Source organism: Rhinopithecus bieti, unplaced genomic scaffold (assembly GCF_001698545.2).
Source record: "Rhinopithecus bieti isolate Rb0 unplaced genomic scaffold, ASM169854v2 scaffold_8675, whole genome shotgun sequence".
Taxonomy (NCBI): Eukaryota; Metazoa; Chordata; class Mammalia; order Primates; family Cercopithecidae; genus Rhinopithecus; species Rhinopithecus bieti.
The window spans coordinates 4791232-4803669 of NW_016806447.1; the positions used below are offsets into that span (position 1 = coordinate 4791232).

The following is a 12438-nucleotide window of genomic DNA, read 5'->3' on the forward strand; positions in this document are numbered from 1 at the left end:
CCTCGTGATCCGCCCGTCTCGGCCTCCCAAAGTGCTGGGATTACAGGCTTGAGCCACCGCGCCCGGCCGAAAAGTAAAGAATTCTTAAAAGAATCAATTTGTTATATAATGAGAATACTGTATTTTTCTGTTTACATGCTGTACTCTAATAATTTTATTTATTTATTTTTTTTTCTGAGATAGGTTCTCACTCTGTTGCCCAGGCTGGAGTGCAGTGGCATGATTATGGTTCAATGCAGCCTCAACCTCCTGGGCTTAAGTGATCCTGCTCCTCAACCTCCTGAGTAGTTGGGACAATAGGTGGACACCACCACACCGGGCTGATAAAAATCATGTTGCCCAGGCTGGTCTCAAACTCCTGAGCTCAAATGATCCCCACCTGCCTTGGGCTCCCCAAGTGCTGGAATCACAGGTGTGAGTCACCACACCTAACCTACTTTACTTTTTAAACAGTGACACTTCCTTCAGAATAATTCTTTACATAGTACTCTAAACCATAAAACATGTTTAGCTTCCTCAAACAATTTAACTTTTCACTGTTTGATACGAAATACATGCTTTTGCACATCATCAGATTCTCTCACCCTCTCCAATCACATTTTGGAAGTTACTTTTCTGGAGATACTTTCTTATTTAAGAAAGCAGTGTAGGCTGGGCATGTGGCTCACACCTATAACAGCAGCACTTTGGGAGGCTGAGGCAGGAAAATTGCTTGAGCTCAGGAATTCCTGACTAGCCTGGCAATATAGTGAGACCTTATGTCTACTAAAAATAAAAAATCCAGTCAGGAGTGGTGGCTTGCGCCTGTAGTCCCAGTTACTCAGGATGCTGAGGTAGAGGGATTTCTTGAGCCAGGGAGGTTGAGGCTGTAATGAGCTGTGAGGATACCACTGCACTCAGCCTACACAACTAAGTGAGAACCTGTCTCTTAAACAAAACAAAACAAAGCATTGTTGAACAAAGCTATCAAGCTTACCACTTGGTGACACTGGTTCTAAAACATTAAAAAACTATTAACTTCTTGAAATGTATAAAACCAACAATTGAAAACAGAAATGATAAGCTGGGAGTACAAATAGACTCTGTGACTAAGTTCTGTAAAATACTTTTCTAACAGTTTTTAGGCATATTCTAACTAGGGTAACTGCATAATTTATAATCCAAATGAGGACACTTTTGAAGTGAAAGAGGATGCTATTAGTAATTACAAAACGAATACTGTACTGGCAAACTGGGGCACAGATTACCCTAACTATCAATCAATCCTATGCAGGCAACTTCCATGGCATGGGACAACATTCAGACTCTAATTATTAGAGGAGCTAACCATCTAGTTAGGTCCAAAACTTCCGAGAGACACAGGTATAATTCAGAGACATTCAAAGGCCCACAAGAATTATGAGTTCATAAGTGAGGAGACCAGTATAAACTTAAAGAGTTTGGAGAAGGAGGATTCAATAAAGGAGTAAGTAACTTCAAAGAACTTCAAAATTTTCTCTGATGAGGAAATAATTTGGGATCCTACTGTCCTCACTTTTATTATTACCACTAAGCTTTCACCATAGAGCATCAATAAATCACAGGTGGTCTGTCAATTTAGCATGCACTGGACTTAAAACTCAGACTATCATCTTTGAGGGCAGGACATGATCATTCATTTCCTAGTATCCAGTGTCTGGCTCTCAGTAAATGCTTACTGAATGAATTTATTTGAACTTAATATTTTGAATATTAAAATTTATCCTATCAGAGCCCTAAATGAAGAAAGCAGGTTTTTAAAAATTCAAATCAACAATCTAACCTATTATTCCCTAATGTAAAATCCATCAGGAAACTGTATGTCTGAATTTGCTTTAAAATCATACAGCAAAGAGAGGAATAAACGATGAAACAAAATTGCCAGATGTTAATAACCGTCAAAGCTAAGTAATGGGTAGGCAGAATCTCTACCTGGAGGATAACTCCAAATTTCCATATTAAAGTTTTTTTAAGTCAACCTGAAACCCATCAAATATTCTGGATTTATCAAATACAAGCAATTTTCTTTCCTTTGTAAATATCACTGTCAAAATTCTTACCACATTTACGTCTAAGGATAGTATACCTGTAGCATTAGATGTAGATTGGTCACTTTCTGTGCAGACCAACCAGAATTTTCATCTCCAACTTCAAACCAAGGTTTCATACGTTGAATATATGAGCCTTCTTTAAAAAAATTTTGATTGGAGTTGTTGTTTTTTAACAAGTTTTGGAGCAAAATCAAACAATCTTCAACTACTATACCTGGGGAAATAATGTAAAACACAAGTGTTAAGGCTGATAAAACCTAATGCAAAACTCTCAAACATTTTTAAAAAGATAAATCTCCATGCTCAGCATCTCTTCAATATGGCGAGACAGACAGATAGTCTGTTCTGACACCTGATGGCCACAGGCCATAATCTGCATGCTCTTTCTCAGGTACCCTAAAGATCTCTTGACTTCTACGTCAAGTACCCAGTTGCCTTAGTAACTCATCGTTTATCTTCAGATCCCAGCTTAAACACCATTTCTTCAGGAATGATTACCAAGACTACAGGAATAGGTTAGTGTCACCAGTTACATGCTCTTACAGTAGCCTACTCCTTTTATTATTAGTTAGTGTTTGTCTTCTCCACTAGATTATAATTCACAAACGCTTATAAACAGCCTACTTACTTCTGTATCTTTAGCAGAGGCAGAGGCATGATATCATATATATACACAGTATTTAACTATTAAACATTTGTTGAATGAATCAACCGTATCTTATCTGATTTCTTTTTTTTTTTTTTTTTTGAGACTGAGTCTCGGTCTATCACCCAGGCTGGAGTGCTGTGGCCGGATCTCAGCTCACTGCAAGCTCCGCCTCCCGGGCTCACGCCATTCTCGGGTAGCTGGGACTACAGGCGCCGCCACCTCGCCCGGCTAGTTTTTTTGTAGTTTTTAGTAGAGACGGGGTTTCACCATGTTAGCCAGGATGGTCTCGATCTCCTGACCTCGTGATCCGCCTGTCTCGGCCTCCCAAAGTGCTGGGATTACAGGCTTGAGCCACCGCGCCCGGCCAATCTTATCTGATTTCTAAGAAGCTCTTAACATTGTCTCTTCCTTGAAACTTCCCTTGGCTTCTAAAACATTACTCTCTCCTGATTTTCCTTACAGCTCCGCAGGTTCTCAATCTTTCACTGTTTCTCTCCTCCATGGTTTTTACCCTTTTTCTTCTTTGTTTATAGCATATACTCTCCAGGACAGTTTCATCCACACTACAGCTTTCACTATTATCACAGTGAAAACTCTCCAATTGATCTCCACTTTACCAAGTATTATAATAGATTAACCAATGACCACCATTTCTTCTGATAAACATATTGACTGATGCTGGACGCTGTAAGTAACGACGAGTAAGCTCATCTGGTACATCAACACTTTTACTCCTAATAGTTGAGCTGTATGTTGACAAAAAATCAATTATTTTTTTTTAAAAAAGACTTTTTTTTTTTGAGGCGGAGTCTCGCTCTGTCGCCCAGGCTGGAGTGCAGTGGCCGGATCTCAGCTCACTGCAAGCTCCGCCTCCCGAGTTTACACCATTCTCCTGCCTCAGCCTCCCGAGTAGCTAGGACTACAGGCGCCCGCCACCTTGCCTGGCTATTTTTTTTTTTTTTTTTTTTGTATTTTTTTAGTAGAGACGGGGAAAAGACTCATTTTTTAGAGCAGTTTTAGGCTTATAGAAAAAGTAAGTACAAATGGAGTTTCTCTACACAGACATCTACTTATTGGTTCTAGACTTCTGTAATAAAGCAAATATCACAATAAAGTGAGTCCCACAAATTTTTTGGTTTCTTAGTGTATACAAAAGTTATGTTTACACTATAATGTAATTTATTAAGTGTGCAATAGCATTATGTCCAAAGAATGTACATACCTTAATTTAAAAATATTTCATTGCTAAAAAATGCTAATGACCACCTGAGCCTTCAGTGAGTCATTTTACTCCCAGTAGAAATTCTTTCAAAATTGGAGTCAATTCTCTCAAACCCTGACACTGCTTTATCAACTAAGCTGATGTAATATTCTAAATCCTTTGTTGTCATTTCACCAATGTCCACAGCATCTTCACCACTTTCTTTGCTTATCCATAAGTAATAACCTCTCATCTGTTAAAGTTTGATCACGAGATTGCAAAAATTCAATCACATTTTCAGGCTCCACTTCTAATTCTCTTGTTATTTATACCTTATCTTCAGTTGGTTCCTCCACTAAAGTCTTTAACCCCTCCAAGTCATCCATGACGGTGTTGGAGTCAGCTTCTTCCAAACTCTTGACTTCCCACGAATTACAAATGTTCTTAATGGTATCTAGAATGGTAAATCTTTTCCAGAAGGTTTTCAATTTACTTTACCCAGATGCATCAGAGAAATCACTGTCTATGGCAGCTATAGCTTTATGAAATGTATTTCTTAAATATTAAGACTTGAAAGTCAAAATTGCTGGGTGCAGTGGCTCATGCCTGTAATCCCAGCACTTTAGGAGGCTGAGGTGGATGTATCAGTTGAGGTCAGGAGTTCGAGGCCAGCCTGGCCAACATGGTGAAACCCTGTCTCTACTAAATTACAAAAATTAGCTGGGCATGGTGGTGCATGCCTGTAATCCCAGCTACTTACGAGGCTGAGGTATGAGAATTGCGTGAGCCAAGATTGTACCACTGCACTCCAGCCTGGGGGACAGAGTAAGACTCCATCTCAAGAAAAAAAAAAAAAAAAAAAAGGAAGTCAAAATTTCTCCTTGATCCAGGGGCTGCAAAATGCATGTTGTGTTAACAGCATGAAAACAATATTATTGGCCGGGCACAGTGTCTCACATCTGTAATCCCACCACTTTGGGAGGCCATGCAAGCGAATCACAAGGTCAGGAGTTTGAGACCAGCCTGGCCAACATAGTGACACCCCATCTCTACTAAAAAAAAAAAATACAAAAAATTAGCTGGGCACAGTAGTGGGTGCCTGTAATGTTAGCTACTCAGGAGGCTAAGGCAGGAGAATCACTTGAACCTAGGAGGCAGAGGTTGCAGTGAGCCAAGATTGCACCACTGCACACCAGTCCAGGTGACAGTGCGAGACTCCATCTCAGAAAAAAGAAAACAATGTTATTCTCTTTGTACATCTCCATCAGAGCTCTTGGGTGATCAGGTGCATTGTCAATGAGAAGTAATATTTTGAAAATCTTTTTTTTTTTTGAGACGGAGTCTAGCTCTGTCGCCCAGGCTGGAGTGCAGTGGCGCGATCTCGGCTCACTGCAAGCTCCGCCTCCCGGGTTTACGCCATTCTCCTGCCTCAGCCTCCCGAGTAGCTGGGACTACAGGCGCCCGCCATCTCGCCCGGCTAGTTTTTTGTATTTTTTAGTAGAGACGGGGTTTCACCGTGTAGACCAGGATGGTCTCGATCTCCTGACCTCGTGATCCACCCGTCTCGGCCTCCCAAAGTGCTGGGATTACAGGCTTGGGCTTAGAAAAAAATGCTCTTAAATAGATGTGTAAGAGATGTGTGTTCAGTAAATGTGTGTTCAGTAACTCATGCTCTTACATAGATGTGCTGTCTTACAGGCTTTGTTGTCCATTTATAGAGCACAGGCAGAGTAGATTTAGTATATTTAAGGGTCCTAGGATTTTCAGAATGGTAAGTGAGCACTGGCTTCAACTTAAAGTCAACAGCCGCATTAGCTCTTAACAAGAGAGTCAGCTTGTCCTTTGAAGCTCTGAAGCCAGGAGGTGACTTCTCTCCAGATACAAAAGTTCTAGATGGCATCTTCTTCCAGTAGAAGGCTGTTTTGTCTACACTGAAAATTTAGCATAATTCATCAATTATCTTTTTTTTTTTTTGAGACGGAGTCTTGCTCTGTCGCCCAGGCTGGAGTGCAGTGGCCGGATCTCAGCTCACTGCAAGCTCCGCCTCCCGGGTTTACGCCATTCTCTTGCCTCAGCCTCCCGAGTAGCTTGGACTACTGGCGCCTGCCACCTGGCCTGGCTAGTTTTTTGTATATTTTAGTAGAGAGGGGTTTCACCGTATTAGCCAGGATAGTCTTGATCTCCAGACCTCGTGATCCGCCCGTCTCGGCCTCCCAAAGTGCTGGGATTACAGGCTTGAGCCACCACACCAGGCCAATTAATCAATTATCTTAACTAAATCTTCTGGATAAACTTGCTGCAGTTTCTACATCAGCACTTGCTGCTTCGCCTTGTACTTTTGTTAGGGAGACAGCTTCTTTCCTTAAATCTCATGCAGCAACATCTGCTAGTTTCATGCTTGTTAATACAACATCCTTTCTTCTAACTTTCCTTGTGCAGCTTGTTCACCTCTCTCAGTCTACAAAGAATTGAAAAGTCAGGGTGTCACTTTGGATTAGGCTTGGCTTAATGAAGTGTTGTGGCTGGTTTCATTTTCAATGTGGACTACTAAAACTTTCTCTATATCAGCAATAAGCCTGTTTTGCTTTCTAATTATTCATGTGTTCAGTGGAGTATAACTTTTTATTTTCTTCAAGAACGTTTCCTTTGCATTCACAACTTGGCAATTTGGTGCAAAAGGTCTAGCTTCTGGCCTCAGTTTTTAACATGCCTTCCTCTGTATCTTCAGCAGAGAAAGCTTAATCATTTCTAGCTTTTGATTAAAAGTGAGAGATATACAACTCTTCTTTCACTTGAAAACTTAGAGGCCACTGTAGGGTTATTAATTTGCCTGATTTCAATATTGTTATGTCTTAGGGAATAGGGAGGCCGGTCGGGGGGAGGGGGAAGAGTCGGGGAGAGAGAGAGGATGGGCCAGTCTGTGGAGCTGTCAGAATGCATATAACATTTTTGCTTAAGTTTGCCCTCTTATATGGGCACTGTTTGTGGTACCCCAAAACAATTACAATAGTAACATCAAAAATCGCTGATCACATCACTGTAACAGATATAATAATGCAACGTTTGAAATATTAATTGTAACAGAGACATGAAATGAGGGCGTGCTGTTGGATAAATGGAGTCAACAGACTTATGTAATGCAGGGTTGACACAAGCCTTCAGTTGGTAAAAAATATACTCCCCGGGAAATGCAATGAGACAATGTATGCCTGTACTTTCCAGTTCCCCCATCATTAATATATTGCATTAATATGGTACATTTCTTACAATTCATAAATATTAATACACTATTATTAAAGTCCACAGTTTACATTAAGGTTCACTCTCTGTGCTATAAAGTTCTATGGGTTTTAACAAAAGTATCATCTCTTATCTCCACCATTACAGTATCATACAGAATAGTTTCATGGCCCTAAAAAATAACCTGAGTTTCACCTATTCATCCCTTCCTTCCTCTATCCCCAAATCCCTGGCAACCACAGATCTAAATATTTATGGTCCACATAGTCTTGCCTTTTCCAGAATGTCACATACAGCCAACTCTTGAACAGCTGGGTTTGAACTGTATGGGTCCACTTATATGTATGTTTTCTTCCTCTCTGCCATCCCTGAAACAGCAAGACCAATCTTTCCTTTTGTTCCTCAGCTTACTCAACATAAAGATGACAAGGATGAACACCTTTATGATAATCCACTTTACTTAATGAACAGCAAATACATTTTCTCTTCCCTCTGATTTTAATGCTTTCTTTTTTCTACCTTATTTTACTATAAGAATAGAGTATATAACACATACAACATGCAAAATGTATTACTTGACTGCTTATGTTATTGGTAAGGTTTCTGGTAAACATAGTCTACTAGCGGTTAAGTTTTGGGGGAGCCAAAAGTTAAAAGTAGATTTTCAACTGTCTGGGGCATTGGTGTCCCTAAACCTTAAGTTATTCAAGGGTCAACTATAGTTGGAATAATACATCATGTAGCTTTTTCAGACTGGTTTATTTTACTTAGCAATATGCCTTCATGCTTCCTTTATGTCCTTTCATGGTTTGATAACCCTTTTCTTTTCATTGCTAAATAACATTCCATTGCATGGATGTAGTACAGTTTATCTATCCATTCAATTCCTGAAGGACATCTTGGTTGCTTCCAAATCTCGGCAATTACGAACAAAGCTGTTGTAATATTAATGTGCAGGTTTTTGTGTGAATGTGTCTTAAACTAATTTGGGTAAATACCAAAGAGTGTGATTGTTGAGTCGTAAGACTATGTTTAGCTTTGTGAGAAACCACTAAACTGTTTTCTAAAGTAGTTGTACCATTTTGCATTCCTATCAGCAACAAATGTGTTTTTGTTGTTCCACATCTTCACCATCATTTGGTGTTGTCAATGTTTTCTTTAGTTTTCCTCATTCTAAAAGGTATGTAGTGATATCTCATTGTTTTAATTTGCAGTTCCCTAGTGACATATAATGTTGAGCATCTTTTCATGTGGTCATTTGCCACGTGTGTATCTTTTTGGTGAGATGTCTGTTCAGTTCATTTGTCTATCTTTAAATGGGGTTATTGTTTTCTTATTTTTCAGTTTTAAGAGTTCTAAATATATTTTCGATACAAGTCCCTTTTCAAACATGTGTTTTGCAAATATTTTCTTCCAGTATGTGAAATGGCTTTTCATTCTCTCAACAGAATGTTTTGCAGGACACAAGTTTTCAACTTTAATGAAGTCTCATCTATCAATTTTTTTTCTATGGATCACACTTTTGGTATTGTATCTAAGAATCAATTGTTTCATTCACAAACCTAACATGCTATTTGCACTGGTTATTAATTAAATACTATATAAAACTACCAAAATATGTGTGAAAACAGTTATTTTTCTGAAAATTAAATTTAAGTCTTTGGCAAAACTCAATGAAAGGAAGTCACTAAAAATACAGCTGCTAAATTGGATAATATAATTCTAAAAGAAAGAAAAGTAATTTTAAAAACCCAGAAATATCCTGCAATCTATTTTAAAGAAATCAAAATGCAAATCCTACATGATGTATTATAGGTGTGATGTATGCAAGAAAGATGATGAAAAACTTTAATCAGCATACTCATATTCAAAGTAGTAGTTCTGGCCCTATTCCAAAAGATGAGTACATAAATATACACCTTTATTTTATTACATTTAACTTTAAAATGCTTAAGGTGTACATTTTAGATGCTTTTAAAGAATTCTTGATTTAACCAGACCTAATCTCTCCAGATTAGAGGCTTCCTTACCTCCTATTGATGAACCACGTGGCTCCTCATCTTATGAGGGAGGAACCACCCTATCTGCCTCTTAGGTAGGACCATAAATATCTATTAAATTATTGTCTGCATTAGGACCATCGGAAGGCTTTGAAGTAAAAAGTATGTCAAAAGCCCTCACTACAACTAGCAGGCCTTCTTTCCAGCATGCATCTTAGTGAACCCTAGAGCCTTAATGGCCACTGATCACTTACAATGAGCCACTGAGACTTATCTTAGCAATTAGGAAAACTTAGCAAATTCTACCTTTCCTTAAACCCCTATTTTCTTCAATTGCCTCCAAAAACGTACAACCCTCTGTTCATCTCCGCTTTCCCAGTTTTTCATTTTACAATAGATTGCATTTCCCCTCTCTTGTTTAATCTCCTTTCATATTCTTTCATGATGCCACTGCCAACTCTCAGATATTGGTTACTAAAACACGCTATAACCTCAATTATATCTTGAAATGCTCCTTTTCTTTAAAGAATCTGCTTTATCTTGCAATGTTCTCAAGTGAAAGTAATTCATGTTCTCAATCCCATGTACCTTAGAGTCAATATGTTGAATCTATGACCCTCCCAGTCCAGTGTAGTTTCGAGAGACCATAGTTCCTCTACTCTCATAAAATACTCCTGTTCCCTCGAGGCTTGGCTATATGGCTGTACCATCTCTTACTACTTCTCATCACAGATATGTAACAAATTCATAGTCACCATCCTTTGATCACAGAAAACATCACTGGCATCTTGCTCAAAGTCTTCTTTCTCTAAGCTCTGCTGTCATACTTAATTTTAATTTCAACAGCAACCTAATACCTAGACCACTCAGTTTTTTTGCCTCATCTTTGGCAATAATCCTCTCTTACTAAAACCTTTTTTTGTGGCTCAAGTAATTTCAACACATTTTTTTCTGTGGCTTCCTTGAATCTCTCAGTCCATCAACCAGATGCCTTACTCCCTACTTTTAGAAACCCCCTTCTGTTTTTATTTCCTTCCCTATCTAGCTTATAGAGATCTTCATTTCTTCTACTCTACAGGAGTGGAATATACTCTGTTCTCTTGTCTCACTGTCTTTTCATAGCACCTTCCCAGAAAAGGCCCAACCCTGTGAAAAACTATGAGTTTTGTTTCTATATTTGCACCTAGGCAGCTGAGTGCTGCTAGGGGAGAAAATAAATTACATACTCAAGTAGTTCGTGCTGTTGTAAAATCATGGTGAATACCCTTAACGGGGCCCTTATCCCCTGCTTTTTCTTTTTTGAGGCAGAGTCTCATTCTGTTACCCAGGCTGGAGTGCAGCGGTATGATCTCAGCTCACTGAAATCTCCACCTCCCGGGTTCAAGTGATTCTTGTTTCTCAGCCTCCCAGGTACCTGGGATCACAGGTGTTTACCACCATGCCCAGCTAATTTTTGTATTTTTAGTAGAGATGAGGTTTTGCCATGTTGGCCTGACTGGTCATGAACTCCTGGCCTAAAGTGATCCACCCGCCTCGGCCTCCCAAAGTGCTGGCATTACAGGTGAGAGCCATCAAGCCCAGCTGGGGTCCATATCACTTTGAAAATCTTCCTAATTATAATAGTTAACTAGCTCTCCTATTCTCCAAAAGACTATTTCTAAACTTTCCCATTAATTGTCAATTGTGTCTTCCCTATTCACTCAGTATATAATTCTGCCTTCAACTCAACTCCCTATCACCAAATCTGCAAAAGGACGTGCATAATAATCTATAGCTTCAGAAAAATAGAAGAAATGTAGCAATGCAGTGTTTGAGGAGATATAGGTGAGATTTTCTAAATGAGGAAAGACGCCAACCTAGATTGCAAAAGCCTAACAAACATGAAACAGGACAAAGAGAAACTGATAGTCAACATGCTATAGTGAAAGAAAAAGAGTATAAATAAGAGTTCCCATCTCTCCCTCCAACTATACTCCCTATACCCTAACAATTTAGTGAGTACAAAAGGAATATCTTCAAATTTCTTCATACTATACCTCCATCACTATTCCCCTCCTCTGAAATAATGTCCAGTAGTCTCTCAAAAGCATTTTCAAAAGCAACAATTTTCTGGATTGCACCATTGCTTCTTGTTAGTGCCTGCAGTAGTAAGACGCCCTATACAGAAGAAAGAGAATGTTTAGTGTAGTACAACATTTATGAGACATTTTAAAATTACTTCAAAAATCACAGAATTTTAGAACTGGCAGGGATTTTGCAAGTCCAACTCCTTTATACATAAGGAAAACAAGAACAGAATAGTTAAGCAATTTGTCTACCTAAGGTTATAAATCTCAAAGAGACAGAGACTAGACTAGAATTCTCATCTAACAATTCCTAGGTCAGTTATCTTTCAACTTTACGATATAAATATGCTAGAATTCCTTTATATTCATTAACCACTACATAGCTTTCATTGCAGCTTAAGAGTTGAGTATGAAAGTATCTGTCTCAGGAATGTCACTGCACATGCTTCACAATAGTAACAATGAAAAACTTGCAATTCAATAATATAAATCAACGAACACCACCAAATTCTAGTAGAGAAAGTTCAGAAATTCTTGTAAATATCTGGCCTCCAAATCCCCAAAACTTGATTCTAAGTCAAAAGAAAAAAGGAAGACGAAAATTGATGCTTTACGAATGGCATGTCCAACACAAGACAATTCACAGCAGGCTTTGCCTCTGGCTTCCAGTTTTTCTCAGCTCCTGGTAAGCTGGATATAGTTTACATATTTTATAATCTCTTTATCATTCAAGAAAAACTCACTATTACCCATTTTGCTTATTTTGGTATTAAGCAATTTATGAGCCCCTAAGTGTTAAATAATAGCATGATGGTAAAACAGACAAGAAATATTTTACGAAAAAAAGCACAGATATTATTGTAGAGGAAGAAGAATAGCAAATAGGTAATAAAAAAGTCCCACAGAGGCAAACCAGCTGTTGGCTATCAGTACTAAGTAGGTAAGTATTCATACAAGACAAAAAATGCCCATGACTTTATTGGGCTTATTCCACTCATTTTCTTGTCAACTTTCAACATTAATATGGGAGAAAAAGGTGAAAACAGTTATTTTTGGATGTCAAATTCTCCCACTTAATGCTGCCAATTTCAGTTTAACTACTAACAAAGAGAAGAAGAAATACAGTGGAGAAAACATTTAGGCTCTGAGTTAGATAAAGTGGGTTTAAAAACTAGTTGCCCAAACACTGCCTGTTCCCCAAAACTATTGAAAA

General features: G+C 38.6%; 1 protein-coding gene across 1 annotated transcript in view; it reads right to left on the bottom strand.

Annotated features, from left to right (window-relative positions):
• The window catches only part of USO1 (USO1 vesicle transport factor), an 89895-nt gene that overhangs the window by 28368 nt on the left and 49089 nt on the right, over positions 1-12438 (bottom strand). The window contains exons 9-10 of the mRNA XM_017876604.1: positions 11196-11316; positions 2105-2283 (exon numbers count right to left, since the gene is read on the bottom strand). Coding sequence (XP_017732093.1) covers positions 2105-2283; positions 11196-11316 — 300 coding nt within the window. The remainder of the gene's footprint in view (positions 1-2104; positions 2284-11195; positions 11317-12438) is intronic.